Genomic DNA, 16541 nt, shown 5'->3' with positions numbered 1-16541 from the left:
AGATACATAGGCCTTAACATTACATGTAAGTGTCTTCTGCCACAAGGTTCAAGTAAAGTTCAATAAGGCTGATGTGCGAGCTGCTAAACTGCACATTTGCACACAGAGAGGAGAGTTTGCAACTCAGGCTGAGGAGGAAGTCGACACAACAGCTGCAAACTGCTTGTGTGAAGGCCTAGTGTTCATTGTTACACTTATTCAACCCTTTTCACAACCACTTTTCTCAGCACAACCTTATTGTTACAGATGTGTTGTAGTCTGGCTATCACCATACTAAGCTCAATCTTTCAAGACTGGACATTAGTCTGGTGAGTCTGTGCTTTATTTCTACTGCACAAGAGGCGTGATCAATAGGCATAGTTCAAATGACTATGCTTTAGGATAGTCCTTCAACCTATTAGACCAACGATCCGGGTGCACCTTTTGGATAAGCTAGTTTGTGATTGGACCTAGAAGACGTGGACAGGAAGCAGGAGCGATAGGTGTGCGGGTATCCAGCCTGAGCTGCAGGGCGAAATCCAAATCGCCGGCAGATCAGGCAGCTGGTTCACCCAACCTAATGTTGGTGATAAAAGCAGCCCTGTTTGTCCAAGGCAGCCTGGCGAGTTCTCCGCTTCTGCTCACCATTCAGAACCTCGTCTCCTCCAGTTCTGTTCCCAAGCTCAACCCAGACAAAGTACCTTTATTCATTCATAAAGCAACACGTCTAACGAGTTAGTAATGGCTAGAGACTAGACGAGTTAAAAACATGCTTGGAATGAGGAGCCTTGGACAGGACCTGGAATACTGTTACTGTCCTTCAACACCTACTTTGGCTGATTCGAGAAATAAATGAATAAATTGAATAAAATAAATGGATAAATTAATATCGCCGCTCTCAAATACCATTCCTTATGCCTTTTAATTACTTGTAGGGAGTAATTCCCTGAGAGACCGTATGAACAATACCGAATGACTCCCTAAGGAGTCCCTTCTGAGCAGATGGAACATTGGTGATTACTCCGTCATTAGCAAGTGCGTTCACACAGGCGATGGGGTCCGTGGTAGGCTGGGCTTTTCCCCTTTTTCTGGATGCATTCCAGCGACATTTGGCAACAGATGGGAGAAATGCATTCCTGAGGAGATGATGGGGGAAAATTGATTTTTATCTTCCCATCACTGAGACGGATGGGAATGTGGGAATGGGAAATCATTTTTTTTCCCCCATTTCAATAAAGTTTGTGAATAACAACAGGTTATCATCACTATATAATGTTGTTGGTTTCATTGGGTTTTTAAATGAAAGTAGGTCATGTGATAGCATTGGAATCCAATGCTGTGGCAACAGAGGTAAGACACTACAACACACTAAGTGGAAGAATGAGTGTTATTCAAACATCAAATTCAACATCACAGGCAGGAATGTTCTAAAACAGTAACATGCAAATGCCTTAAAGCACTTTTCACAATCTTTTTAATCAATAACAGACTTTGAATTCCATAGAAATCCAAACAATTTTCCATTTTCAGCAGTATAAATGATCACTTTGTTAGTATTGTATATACATACTGTACACTGAGCCTGCTATCTATTGAATTCCCTTAATGAAGTTGATTTCATGAAGCTGGTGAAAGAGTGTAGCATGGGCCTATTAAAGCAGCAGATGTGGATCGAGATGTTCTTGCACTTCCGAGATTTTATGACAAGAGTGGACTATTGGCCTATTGCACTCGAGTGCCCTTCCAGTTTAGTGTTACGTTCACTGGCCAATGAATCCATATGTTGGTTACTGAGTCTGTTTACTGTGTCTACCTTTCTGGGGCGCATTTCCCAAAACCATAGTTAAAAACCTTTCAGCAGCTTAGCTGATTACCAATGGGAAATTGCATTGCAACCAACAAAGTTGCTAACTTGGCTTGCAACTATGGTTTTGGGAAATGCGCCGCTGGATAGCAAGGTGTGGCTCAAGGCTCCAGCTCCAGGTGTTTGACCTTCAGGTAAATGCCGTTGAGGGAGCGCAGCACCAGACGCGGCAGCATCTTGGGTTTGTGGTCTGGGTCGGTCATGAGCTCGTACTTCCTCAAGGTCAGACAGACTGCGACCTTCATCTCATTCATAGCGAAGTTCTGGCCAATGCAGTTCCTTAGGAGGGAGAGGAGAGGGGAGAGTTCAGTGCAATAGGGACATCAACATTGGAGATCAATATTAAATAGCCATATGACAGAAAGAGAAATGGCATAAAGAATATAGAAGATGATCAATGTGTATACTGTATGTCTTTCTTTCAGTTTCCCTGGTGGGCAACCTCACGATAACCTCTCTGTTCATTTCAAGGCAGCCGGCTCACGCTAGTTTTTGGCACTAAATGAAATCCTAGCCCTTAGGCAGAGGCGTTGATGGTTCATTGAAAACCACAAAAATTGCACCCAAACAAAACAGTCTGAGGCTAATCAATCTGGTCACTGTGTGGATTCCGTCTGGTTTTGTTTGTACTGTTCCAACAGAGATGAGGATACAGGAAACTTTAACGTTTTAAAGGAGTGAACCAAGCCATACCCGTAATTTCCCGACAACTAGCCGCGGCTTATACATCGATTTTGCAAAATGTTTTCCGCTATGAGGTTAATACAGGGGGGCAATTAATATGGTGTTAATATGGTTTTGTTTCTTTTAATGTGCATAAAACACTGTCCTGCGGCTTATACACAATGCGGCTTATATGCGGGAAATTACTGTACTCAAGAGAAGATCTCAAAGAGTCGTTGTATGATTCAAAAGCCCATGATGTTAGTACTGTGATTAAGTACTGAATGTCATTGTAGTAGAAATATTTCATCATTTGCTTTAGTCATGACCCCAGCCTTTTGATCACGCCAAACCTTGTCAACCAACTACCCTTGTGACCTTTTCACCTGTTATCGTTTGATGATGAGTCTTTTGCTCTGACACAGGCAATAGAGGTCAGTCGGCTGCCGCCTTAAGCGGTGCGTCATACTGGCCTCCGAGCTTGTAGCTTTGACACCATTGGTAACTAATAAATGTCTTACCATGATTTCAGTCTTGAAATCTGCCTCTGTCTGCTTGCATTGAATTTTCTTGCAACATCATCATATGGCCGATTGACCACATTTAAATAATCATGTTCAAACTGGTAGAAATACAACAATGAGTATCTCCATTGGAAAAGCCCAAACTAAAAACTGCTTATGTCAGATTCTGACCCAAGCAACCTACAGTAGGAGCAACGCAAGCAGCCCTAGCTCCTTACACCCAGCCAAAACTATCATTAACCTGAGAAGTTATTGTCTGCATAAGGTCGTAAGTGGGTCAAAGGCACAATGATTCCAAACTCCATTTAGGTAAATGAGTAGCCTCCTTGCATACAGTAACCTGAGCACCCCTTGTGCCTGCATGCCTTCTCCTATAACAGTGTCCGTGACACCAATCATCATCTGGCAAGCTCACAGACCTGGGACCAGCGGAGAAGGGCACAAATGCGTGCGGAGACCTTTTGGCACAGTTCTCTGGCAGAAACCGCAGCGGGTCAAATACCTACGGCAACAACACAGGCACAGGCAAAGAGAGACCAGTTAGTTCAGCAAGGGTAATTCCTTTGTGCTTCTGCTGACACCTGGTGCATGGGTGCACAGCAATAAGTGGCTAACATAGAGGCTAGTTAGTTTAGTTTTCAGGTTTCCAAGATTGTTTAAGATGAAATTTAATTAAAACATTTGTTCATATCAGTGTCATTAATTTGTTCATATTAGAATACGGTGTCCTTTTAACACACTTTCTCCTTGACTGACAAAATAGCTAAAAATGGCTCAATAGCTGACAGCTCAAATATTTTCACATAACAAACCATCAGCATGACGGTAAGAAAGGCAGATTTTTTAGGGAACCTTTAATTGACAAACGTCAATTAGTAGTTAGAAGACTTGACATTTGTCAACTACTTTAAAGTCTCATAAACGACTAAAACTAATCATAGGAAAGACTGACTTTTATCCAAGTGCAATAGATTATAGTTCCTAGGCACCACTTACGTGAGGGTTCTCCCAGACTGTGGGGTTCCTATGCAGACCAAAAACAGTGGTTCCCACCAGAAAACCTGCAGGCCATAAACATGACGTTTGACATTTTCTGAGCAGACAAGTCCCCCCAAAGCAAATATAAACTGTGTAGCATCTTTAAAATCTTCAGATAAACACAAAAAGCACTTCATATAGACAGTGGGTGAGGTTTTCAAATGTGTTATTACATGATCATGTTTGCCAATAATCAATTCATCAAAGACGACATTTTTGCATGAAAAATCCTTACTTATCTATCTCAAGAAGCAACTAGGATATGAACTATGACTACCCTAACCTGCTTACTGACCTCTTATTGCAGTCAAACAAACAGACAGGTTAATATTTAAACCCTTTCATGCTAGTCTCAGACAAAAGACAGATGTAACATTGCATAATGGCCCAATAAAGTGGAACAAACAACTTGGGTCACCCACCTGCTGGCACAGTCCTGCCGTCGAAGAAGGTCATGGGCTTGGACAGTTTCCTGGCCATGCCAGGTACAGGTGGGTACAGACGAAGAGACTCTTTGATGCACATGGTAGTGTACGGAATTTTGTGCAGGTCTTCCCTGAGGTGGAAACAAATAATTCCATTTGTTCAATCAAACTTGTTGAAAGATCAAAGTGTGACTTCAGAGGAGAACATCAAACTTTACTCAGAGTTGGGCATGGAAAATTCATTAAATATGCCAAGATAGCTATTCTGAATGTCACTTCAATTTGAGTATTGAAAATCATTTCATGGAGAGCATTATTCATAGCTCATTAGCTCATTATCAATTCACAGGGAAGATATGTGGTGCAAAACATTACGATAACACTCCCCGAATTTCATTGCACAGACAACTATACAATGACGATAAAGGCTATCTATCTATATACAAGTAAAAACAAATGAGGCAAATTTTACATAAAGAACAAAAATAACAATAAACCGCAAACTTATAGCCAAAATATGAATGCAAAACCTCTAGCCAGACTTGTAACACAGGACATGAGTGTGAGACGTGGTCCCAGGCCGTACCAGTCCACTGTGTCCTTCCCCTGCAGCACCTGGCTGATCTCCTCCCTGCACAGCTGCTGGTGCTCTGGGTTGCAGGCCAGGCTGTAGAGGGCCCAGGAGATGCCGCTGGCCGTGGTGTCGTGGCCCTCGAACATGAACGTGTCAACCTCGGCTCGGATGTCCTCGTCCGATAGGCCCTCCTGGTTCTCATCCTGACAATGGGAACATCCGCCGCGAAAAGCAATGTTGACTTCACAAGTCAGATCACACAAGTGGAAGAATCAGACCACACGGTAATCAGGAACACAGATTATGGGCAGGAACGTTATCAAACAATCAAATACAAATCGGCAACACTGTGTAAATTTAGATAAACAGGGATTGTGCTTTGGTTTAGGGGACATACCCGTGCACATAAGAGGATGTCCAAGAAGTCCTTGTGCCTCTTAGTCTGCACTTTTTCTTGCTCCCCTTCATGCTTCAATATTTCTTTTCTCCTTCTGATGACTTCCTCTTGAATAATTATATTATATTATATTATATTATTGAGATAATAACTACCATATTACATCATATTACTGAAATTCTATAAAGATGTGAGATCTTAAATATTTTTGCTGATACCTGTATGGTCGTGTGCAATTTTGCATGCCTTCCTGAATTTGTACCCATGTGGACTGAGGTGGAAGATGATATCACTGTGGTATGGAAAGACCCGGAAGCGAAGGTTCACCAGGTCACACAGCTCATACACAGCTTTTATGTATGCATTAGTCCCACTGGAATGAGAGAATGTAAATCACAGAGTTACTGAGGTTCTGGCACTGCATGTTTCCCAAAACCATAGTTGCTACCATAATCTCCCAAATTAGCCGTGGCTTTTATATTGATTTTGCAAAATGTCAGCTACAGTATGAGGTTAATACACGGGGGTAGTTAATATGGCATTAATATGGTTTTATTTTTTTTAACTAGCATGAAACACTGTCCTGCAGCAAATACACAATGCAGCCAATACACAGGAAATGTAACTAAGTTAGAAACGCAATGCAATTCCCCATTGCCAACCAACTAAGTTAGCAACTATAGCTTTAGGAAACGCAACCCTGGATGGTAAAGAGTTAGTCAGAAACTAGCCAGCTCAAGGCTAAATATCAATGTACAAATCTGGTGAAAACTATTATTATTATTATAGCACAGTTGGCAATAAACGTCTTCTAACTCAAATTGGTGTATTTTGGATATGTTGCTGATCCTGCGCTGTGAAAGCTTAAATTTTCCATTTACATGGGGTCCGTCTCGAACCACAGAAGTACAGTGCATAGCCTGGGTTGGAGGAGTATGGAGTGGGATATAGTAGAGTGGCATGCAGTCTCATACACATGAACACATATTTCAAGATTACTCCAAAACTGTTGCACTGTACTGCACTACTGTTGATGGGTTTGGTCACTGGTCACCTTTCTGTTTGGCAGTTACTGTTGCGGCTGAAGGCACACTTCATAATGCTGTCCAGTGTCATCAGGCTGACATGTTCAAAAAGCTCAAAAGACTCGCTTGATGTGGCATGGCCTTCCCATTTACTCTAAGACAGATGGAAGCAACAGGAAGAGAAGGTTGGAGTCGTAGGGTTATTAAGGGTTTAACAAGTAAAGAAGTAATCAATCTACTTTCAGTGCTGTAGTAAATCATCTTGCATTACAGAGCTAAATAGCCAAACCAGAAATACTCTTCTCATCCCTCTCACTTATAAGATACCAGGTTCAATGTAACTGCCTTGGACATACCAGCATAACGTTAGTTGAATCTGCGATCAATTTCACGTAAGGCTTAAGCACATCATAATGAAAACCCGGGGTGAGTAGTCGTCTGTGCCTGAACCACTTGTTTGAATGAGACACCAACAAGCCTTCACCTGGAAAACCAAAACCAAATTAATAGGCAGCATTAATACTAGAGATGTGTGCATTTAACTCTCCTTCTGTTATAGTCCATTTTGTAGCAATACGTGACAGCGGACTCCATGACTCCAAGACACATTGTTTCAAAATGCAAAGTCGCCGCCTTGTATCAACAATCCTCAATATCGATGGACATGACGATCACAACAAACATCCTGGAACTAGCTTACTCTTCCAGTTAACGTGGCAGCTAGATAGCCTAACTCTCCAGCGTGGTAAAGTTGGTTTTATATTGGATGTTGGATATTCGACACATTCGAAAAACCTATTCAGCACTGGCTACAAGGGACAAATTTGTGTCAAACCAACGTGCACGTGTTACTACAAGGCTTGCCTACATAACACAAAGCTTCATTTGTCAAAAAAACTTATTTTGATTTTTAATGTTGATGCATGCTTTTTAATCTATTCTGCGACTTCATTTTTTGACTTACCCATGTCAAACCACATAGGGTGAATTCAGCTAACTGCCCCACACATAACACAAAGCTTCTTTTCTCCAAAAAACAACCTTTGATTTTATACAACTTTTAATTGTTCAAATGCTATAAATCTATTGTGCGGTCTGACCTTTTGACCTGCACATGTCAAAACACATATGGTGAACTCGGCTAACTCTCCTAAACATAACACAAAGCTTAATTTCTAAAAAAAAACCACTGTTTGATTTTATATATTTTTTTAATGTAAAAACCATGCTTGAAATGTTTTAAATCTATTCTGCGGCTTGACCTTTTTGCCTACCCATGTCAAAACTCATCTGATGATCTCAACTGACTGCCCCACACATAACTCAAAGCTTTTTTTCAAAAAAGAAAACACCCTTTGATTTTATACCATTTTTTAATGTGAAAAAAAGGCTATAAATCTATTCAGCGGCTTGAGCTTTTCACCTACCCATGTCAAAACACATCTGTTTATCTCAACTAACTGCCCCACACATAACACAAAGCTTTTTTTTTTTTAAAAAAAAAACACCCTTTGATTTTATACCATTTTTTAATGTGAAAAAAAGGCTATAAATCTATTCAGCGGCTTGAGCTTTTCACCTACCCATGTCAAAACACATCTGATTATCTCAACTAACTGCCCCACACATAACACAAAGCTCTTTTTCCCTAAAAACCCACCCTATGATTTTATACCATTTTTTAATGTGAAAAAAGGCTATAAATCTATTCAGCGGCTTGAGCTTTTCACCTACCCATGTCAAAACACATCTGATTATCTCAACTAACTGCCCCACACATAACACAAAGCTCTTTTTCCCTAAAAACCCACCCTTTGATTTTATACCATTTTTTTATGTGAAAAAAAGGCTATAAATCTATTCAGCGGTTTGAGCTTTTCACCTACCCATGTCAAAACACATCTGATTATCTCAACTAACTGCCCCACACATAACACAAAGCTTTTTTCCCCTAAAAACCCACCCTTTGAATTTATACCATTTTTTTATGTGAAAAAAGGCTATAAATCTATTCAGCGGCTTGACCTTTTCACCTACCCATGTCAAAACACATCTGATGATCTCAACTAACTGCCCCACACATAACACAAAGCTTTTTTTCAAAAAAAAAAACCCCTTTGATTTTATACCATTTTTTAATGTGAAAAAAAGGCTATAAATCTATCCTGCGGCTTGACCTTTTCCCCTACCCATGTCAAAACACATCTGATTACCTCAACTAACTGCCCCACACATAACACAAAGCTTTTTTTTCCAAAAAACCCACCCCTTGATTTTATACCATTTTTTTATGTGAAAAAAGGCTATAAATCTATCCAGCGGCTTGACCTTTTCGCCTACCAATGTCAAAACACATCTGATTATCTCAACTAACTGCCCCACACATAACACAAAGCTTTTTCCCCCCAAAAACCCACCCTTTGATGTTATACCATTTTTTAATGTGGTTAAAAAAGGCTATACATCTATTCTGCGGCTTGACTTTTGATTTTATAAAAATTTTTTATGAAAAAAAGCTTTGTGTTACGTGTGGGGCAGTCAGTTGAGATCATCAGATGAGTTTTGATATGGGTAGGGGAAAAGGTCAAGCCGCAGAATAGATTTATAGCCTTTTTTCACATTACATTTTTTTATAAAATCAAAGGGTGAGTTTTCGGGGGGAAAAAGCTTTGTGTTATGTGTGGGGCAGTTAGTTGAGATAATCAGATGTGTTTTGACATGGGTAGGCAAAAAGGTCAAGCCGCAGAATAGATTTAAAGCCTTTTTTTTACATTAAAAAATGGTATAAAATCAAAGGGTGGGTTTTTAGGGAAAAAAAGCTTTGTGTTATGTGTGGGGCAGTTAGTTGACATAATCGGATGTGTTTTGACATGGGTAGGAAAAAAGGTCAGGCCGCAGGATAGATTTATAGCCTTTTTTCACTTTAAAAAAATTGTATAAAATCAAGGGGCGGGTCTTTTGGGAACAAAAGCTTTGTGTTATGTGTGGGGCAGTTAGTTGAGATAATCAGATGTGTTTTGACATGGGTAGGCAAAAAGGTCAAGCCGCAGAATAGATTTAAAGCCTTTTTTTTACATTAAAAAATGGTATAAAATCAAAGGGTGGGTTTTTAGGGAAAAAAAGCTTTGTGTTATGTGTGGGGCAGTTAGTTGAGATAATCAGATGTGTTTTGACATGGGTAGGTGAAAAGGTCAAGCTGCTGAATAGAGTTATAGCCTTTTTTTCAATTTAAAAAATGGTATAAAATCAAAGGGTGGGTTTTTGGGGAAAAAAAGCTTTGTGTTATGTGTGGGGCAGTTAGTTGAGGTAATCGGATGTGTTTTGACATGGGTAGGAAAAAAGGTCAGGCCGCAGGATAGATTTATAGCCTTTTTTCACTTTAAAAAAATTCTATAAAATCAAGGGGCGGGTCTTTTGGGAACAAAAGCTTTGTGTTATGTGTGGGGCAGTTAGTTGAGATAATCAGATGTGTTTTGACATGGGTAGGCAAAAAGGTCAAGCCGCAGAATAGATTTAAAGCCTTTTTTTTACATTAAAAAATGGTATAAAATCAAAGGGTGGGTTTTTAGGGAAAAAAGGCTTTGTGTTATGTGTGGGGCAGTTAGTTGAGATAATCAGATGTGTTTTGACATGGGTAGGTGAAAAGGTCAAGCTGCTGAATAGAGTTATAGCCTTTTTTCAATTTAAAAAATGGTATAAAATCAAAGGGTGGGTTTTTGGGGAAAAAAAGCTTTGTGTTATGTGTGGGGCAGTTAGTTGAGATCATCAGATGTGTTTTGACATGGGTAGGTGAAAAGGTCAAGCTGCTGAATAGATTTATAGCCTTTTTTTCAATTTAAAAAATGGTATAAAATCAAAGGGTGGGTTTTTGGGGAAAAAAAGCTTTGTGTTATGTGTGGGGCAGTTAGTTGAGATCATCAGATGTGTTTTGACATGGGTAGGTGAAAAGGTCAAGCCGCTGAATTGATTTATAGCCTTTTTTTTACATAAAAAAATGGTATAAAATCAAAGGGTGTTTTTTTGGGGGAAAAAAGCTTTGTGTTATGTGTGGGGCAGTTAGTTGAGGTAATCAGATGTGTTTTGACATGGGTAGGTGAAAAGGTCAAGCTGCTGAATAGAGTTATAGCCTTTTTTTTCACATTAAAAAATGGTATAAAATCAAAGGGTGGGTTTTTAGGGAAAAAAAGCTTTGTGTTATGTGTGGGGCAGTTAGTTGAGATAATCAGATGTGTTTTGACATGGGTAGGTGAAAAGCTCAAGCCGCTGAATAGATTTATAGCCTTTTTTTCACATTAAAAAATGGTATAAAATCAAAGGGTGGGTTTCTTTTGAAAAAAAGCTTTGTGTTATGTGTGGGGCAGTTAGTTAAGATCATCAGATGTGTTTTGACATGGGTAGGCGAAAAGGTCAAGCCGCTGAATAGATTTATAGCCTTTTTTTCACATAAAAAAAATGGTATAAAATCAAAGGGTGGGTTTTGGGGGGGAAAAAAGCTTTGTGTTATGTGTGGGGCAGTTAGTTGAGATCATCAGATGTGTTTTGACATGGGTAGGTGAAAAGGTCAAGCCGCTGAATAGATTTATAGCCTTTTTTTCACATTAAAAAATGGTATAAAATCAAAGGGTGTTTTTTTTTTTTTTTTAAAAAGCTTTGTGTTATGTGTGGGTCAGTCAGTTGAGATCATCAGATGAGTTTTGACATGGGTAGGCGAAAAGGTCAAGCCGCAGAATAGATTTAAAACATTTCAAGCATGGTTTTTACATTAAAAAATATATAAAATCAAACAGTGTTTTTTTTTATAGAAATTAAGCTTTGTGTTATGTGTAGGAGAGTTAGCCGAGTTCACCATATGTGTTTTGACATGTGTAGGTCAAAAGGTCAGACCGCACAATAGATTTATAGCATTTGAACAATTAAAAGTTGTTATAAAATCAAAGGTTGTTTTTTGGAGAAAAGAAGCTTTGTGTTATGTGTGGGGCAGTTAGCTGAATTCACCCTATGTGGTTTGACATGGGTAAGTCACAAAATGAAGTCGCAGAATAGATTAAAAAGTATGCATCAACATTAGAAATAAAAATAAGTTTTTTTGACAAATGAAGCTTTGTGTTATGTAGGCAAGCCTTGTAGTAACACGTGCACGTTGGTTTGACACAAATTTGTCCCTTGTAGCCAGTGCTGAATAGGTTTTTCGAATGTGTCGAATATCCAACATCCAATATAAAACCAACTTTACCACGCTTAACTCTCCTTATGTTATAGTCCATTTTGTAGCATATGTGACAGAGGACTCCATGACTCCAAGACACCATGGCATTGTTTCAAAATGCAAAGTCAGTATCACATGCTGTCTGGAATGAAGCTCACTATCATTCCAATCTGCGGCTGCCCTACCTATCCATGGGATAAGAAACCTGTAGGCGATATCATCTTTGGGCTCTGTGGGGGGAAGAAGAACAGTATTTACAAATAATTTAGAAGGCCATTATTTATGTAATATGTATATACATAAACTTGTGTGAGACAGACACCCACCTGTTGAGGCTAATATAGTTTTTGCATAGGCTGGATGATGGATATTGAGGAAGGCAATGACTGGCCCAAACCACAGAGGAAATGCGAATGGATATATCTCTCCCCATTTCACGATTTTGTCCATATCTGTTCCATCTTGCTTAAACTGTAAAGGAGTTGCTACAGTGAGAAGAACAAGAATGCATAGGCTAGGTCTTAAACTCAGGTAGCCTATCAAATAACTTAGAATTTAGTGAGGTCACATAGCAAAGATCATCAGTCAACTGCGTTATTGAAGGCTAACGTTATCCGCAATTATGGCATAGTTTCAGCTCGCGGGGCACTTAAGGTCACACACTTGATTCTAAGTCTATCATATTCACAGTCCTGCATCACTGCGAATGCTGATTTACAGCGATGTTATATAGCTACAACTTCAACAGTGAGTTGTTCTTCGGTTCATCGGTTAAATTGATGAACAACTGTCCATGTTTTGCGTATTTGCATAAAACAGCTGAACAGACAAGCAACTTTGTAGCATGCGCTAAGATCAGAGCTATACAGATGAATGACAAAATATCACAACTATATGTCACTGCAAAACACATAAGACAACGAACAATCTACCCTACTTACCTCACGAACGTGCCCAAATAACCAATGACCAGGTGGTCCGGGAAAGCACTCAAGAGCCCGGGCGCCCTCGTATCTCCTGACGACCAGTTGCGTTACCTTGAGAGCAATATACACAAGAACAACGACGGCTACAATGTATTGTAAATACGCAGGGTTTAGGTAAAACTCCACAGCTCTTTGCAATTTGTGATAAATTTCCATCGCAGTGTGTACAGGGTTGGTAAGTCCAACTCCCAATCGCGTCTTTGACCTACAAGGAAACTATAGCGAGGGGGAAGAGGCAGACGTCATCCATGAATAACAAACTAGATGGGAGGGCCATACAGACTGGGGTAGAAGCAACGGCGGGGTGTTTGGACAGCAGCGCATTTGGACTGGGTCGGATCTACCGGGAGGCTGGCCAGAATGTCATCCTACTCTGACGTGTTCAGTTACTGAATGAGATCTTCCTCATGTCAGTTGTAGACTATAACACAGGATAACTTAGCCTACTTAAGCAAGAGGGCAACAGCCAGTTTCCATTGACAAAAATAGTAGGCTAGTGCCTAGTCTGAAAAGTTATTATGACCCAAAATATGTGCCCATATGTTTCTTTTTTTCCTTATGTTTTGTTACCTTTTGCCCATTCCTGCCTCCCTACATTGCATGTCAAATGCTCTAGCCTAAATTATTAGTCTAAATAATGTTTCCTAGTGTGACTCACTGTGTTGGTGAGTAGGCCTAAGTGTATTTACTGTTTCAGGTGGCAACATTTTGACTGTAAGTGGCCTATAACTAATCTCAGCATTAAGCACTAATCTTCACTCTGAAATCACTCCATTCACAGGCCAGATAAGAAACTGATTTCAGAGAGAGAGAGAGAGAGAGAGAGAGAGAGAACAGACCCAAAACAAATCACTCAGTTTCTAATCAAACAAATCATTCAGACCAGTAGCCATACCTGCAATACATGATCTTTTGGGCTGCCACCGTTGACTTCATGGCAGCGCTGCCTGGAAGGTGTTAGGGTTAGGGTCAGGGTTAGATAAGGCAGCGCTGCCTGAAGTTGACAGTGGGGGCCCAAATCAAGCGTTAACCCCTCATCCCATTTGACAGCATGTGACACAAAGAACCGTGCTCTCAGTGCGCCATTTATAGATGCTGAGGTGGAAAAATCAAACCACAAACCTCCTCCTCTCTGAGAGATGCACACACATCTTCTGTGTGTGTGTGCGTGTGTGTGTGTGTGTATGTGTGTGTGTGTGTGTGTGTGTGTGTGTGTGTGTGTGTGTGTGTGTGTGTGTGTGTGTGTGTTATTATTATTTACTTATTTACAAATAGCTAAAGTCTATTGCGTTTGTAGTTGCTAAATTAATGTTCAATGTGTTTCACCATTTTTTATGTATGTATTTTTATGTATTTTCTAGCTTTCCATAATGGGTTTGCGAACTTAGGACATAACAAATGCTCCTGGCATGAACAAGGAAAATTAGACTTTTTCAGAGAACGCAGGTAAAATATAGTATTTATGATCTTAGCTCAGGTTGGAACATCGCAAAAATGTAGGAGACCATTAATTGATGTGCTTACTAAAATGCATAGAACTAATCATATGAACATATTCATACATTTTCAAAATATATTCTTTGTATTAAATGATATGGTAAATATGTGTAAATCTCAAAACCTAGAGTTTTTTTCTCTTTTCTTTTTTTATTAGCACTTAAGCAGCTCCCGAACTGTGATGTCAGTATGGATCAGCTTATTTGTCTGTTTAGGTTTGTGTTGTCTGGTGGTTGTGTTGGCAGTCAAAGAAGAAGAAGAAAAGTTGCAGGAAAGAGAAAAAGAGGGCTTAATTTAATGTCACCGATAATAGTATAATGTGATTGAGGTAAAACATTGATTACAATGTCCCTTTAAAGGGAGTACCACAGAGTAGCCTATTTAATAATATGAAATACTCTGTGGTACTCCCTTTAAAGGGACATATGCTACAGCATATTATTATTGTATATACATTGTTTATGCTACAGCATATTATTATTGTATATATACAGCATATTATGCTGACCACTTTTAATACAAACATACATGACTTTCTATGACATGCCTGTGTGTTCCACCTAATGTAATTGTTTTGCATTTGTTTTTGCTTTTGTTGTATTAGAGTGAAGTACTTTACTTTTCAGTGGCATTTAGAAGATCTGATGAAAGTGTGTTGCGATATGGAAGTGAATGTGTGTACAGTAATATCAAAGTGAAAAAATGCAAAATGATCATTTTCTGTAATGATCCTGAGTCCTGAAAGTGGAATAAATCTGATTGCTGTACCACTCTAGTTCTTACCGTGTTTATCTTGGGTCAGTTTCTACTTTCATTATTCATTTGCACATTTGCACATTTATTTGTGCAGCATGCTCAGTATATTTTACACTGTAAAGGGTGTATGGTTGAGAAACAAACAAAAACAATGAAACAATCACCAAAGGTAGACACTTTGACCCAACACCAATACATATTTGACTTATTCCTCCAGTCAGACGATAATAAGCTACTGGCAACAGAATACCATATAATTTTTAATGTATTCAGCGACTGTAGGCAAACCACTGGTGATGATGGGAAATGCTTTTCAGACAATAAGCGAAGAGTGAGTGGGGGAAAGGAAAATGATAATTCTGAAAGTTGACACATTGAGGGACGTAGATGTGTGTGTGTGCGTGTGTGTGTGGGGGGGTTGAGGGGTTGGGGGATAGCAGGAGTGGTTACCACAGAGAGGAAACAAGTAAACACAACAACAAAAGCATAATGCTGTTCAACCACATACAGACACTTGTTTCATGCCTATGATGTAAATGATATGTTACTGAGACACGCACACATACAGAGCTTGGTCACAATGAGTTGCAAGACCAACAGCTCATCAACAATATTAGAAATGCACAAACCAAGTCAAGACAAGTTTATTTATATAGCACATTTCCAGGGTAATTCAATGTGCTTTACATTAAAGAAAAGAGTAGCCTACATACAAGCATAATAGGGCAGTATTAAAAATGTAGCAAAGTCACATGACCCTCCAGTATACATTACATTCCAAAGTGCTTCACAGTTAAAAAGGCAGAGTTTAAAAGATGATTCAAATATCAACTACAGCTGATACCTCCAGACACAAACCAAAATCAAAGAGACAGACGTATAAACATACAGACAGAATACAAGTGGCATCAAAATCCATTAGTTACACAGGCTCGATGACTGTTAAAAGCAGGTCTGAAAAGATGGGTTTTAAGTAGAGATTTAAAAATAGTCACAGATGATGCTGATTTAAGGTTCCTTGGGAAACTGTTCCAGAAGTGTGGTGCACTGATACTGATCGCACGGTCACCTTTCTGTGTGCCGGAATGAGGTGTGTCCAGGCGTGTGTGGGATGAATGCAGATCTAGTGGTTGTGACTATAAATAATAAAGCTTTGTATTCCACACAGTTGTGTGAAAATATGTTTGAAGATTAACTTCCAATAAAGCAGAACCTGCTGAAAAGCAAAACGTTTGACTAGTAAGGAGCTACTTTCAAAATCACACCATAAAAAAAATATCACCCATTTCCTCAAAAATCACATTAAGAATACACAGATTTTAACCATGTTGCATTTCCTTATGAAAATAAATTAGACTAATTTCTCCATATGAATTTAAGAGATATAATTGCTCTTTTGTGGGATGAGTGAGGAGAAAGTTTATTTTGGACAGACTATCCATCTTGGATAACAACATTCTTCCATAGATGGAGATATTCCTCTGCAGTCATCTATTTAGAATTAACTTACATTTATCAAAATGATTTCCAATATTTTTAGTTTTAGACATAATTCTATCTTTACAAATGCCTGAGTACCTCACTTTTAACCGCAATATTACATATTG

The 16541-nt window shown here is 39.2% G+C and overlaps 1 protein-coding gene across 1 annotated transcript; it reads right to left on the bottom strand.

Moving 5' to 3' along the window:
- Positions 1-1348: 1348 nt before the first annotated feature.
- Positions 1349-12940, bottom strand: LOC134083129 (cytochrome P450 4B1). The gene is made up of 12 exons (XM_062539294.1): positions 12637-12940; positions 12022-12166; positions 11881-11925; positions 6846-6973; positions 6519-6643; positions 5683-5837; positions 5465-5571; positions 5080-5270; positions 4491-4624; positions 4027-4091; positions 3450-3532; positions 1349-2122 (listed from the first exon to the last, which is right to left on the bottom strand). Exons 1-12 carry the CDS (start codon positions 12835-12837, stop codon positions 1945-1947), a joined length of 1557 nt encoding a protein of 518 aa, XP_062395278.1. The 5' UTR covers positions 12838-12940; the 3' UTR covers positions 1349-1944.
- Positions 12941-16541: the final 3601 nt, after the last annotated feature.

This window comes from Sardina pilchardus, chromosome 6 (genome assembly GCF_963854185.1).
Source record: "Sardina pilchardus chromosome 6, fSarPil1.1, whole genome shotgun sequence".
NCBI classification, from domain to species: Eukaryota; Metazoa; Chordata; class Actinopteri; order Clupeiformes; family Clupeidae; genus Sardina; species Sardina pilchardus.
Note: the sequence above shows the minus strand (reverse complement) of the source record. Positions and strands in the feature narration are given on the sequence as shown.

Excerpts from the sequence above, each read along its gene's own strand:
- LOC134083129 (XM_062539294.1), bottom strand. The coding sequence starts at position 12,837 with ATGGAAATTTATCACAAATTGCAAAGAGCTGTGGAGTTTTACCTAAAC. Across the intron at positions 11,926-12,021 it reads AACTATATTAGCCTCAACAG|AGCCCAAAGATGATATCGCC; the intron begins GTGGGTGTCTGT and ends TTCCCCCCACAG. Across the intron at positions 4,092-4,490 it reads CGGCAGGACTGTGCCAGCAG|GTTTTCTGGTGGGAACCACT; the intron begins GTGGGTGACCCA and ends TATGGCCTGCAG.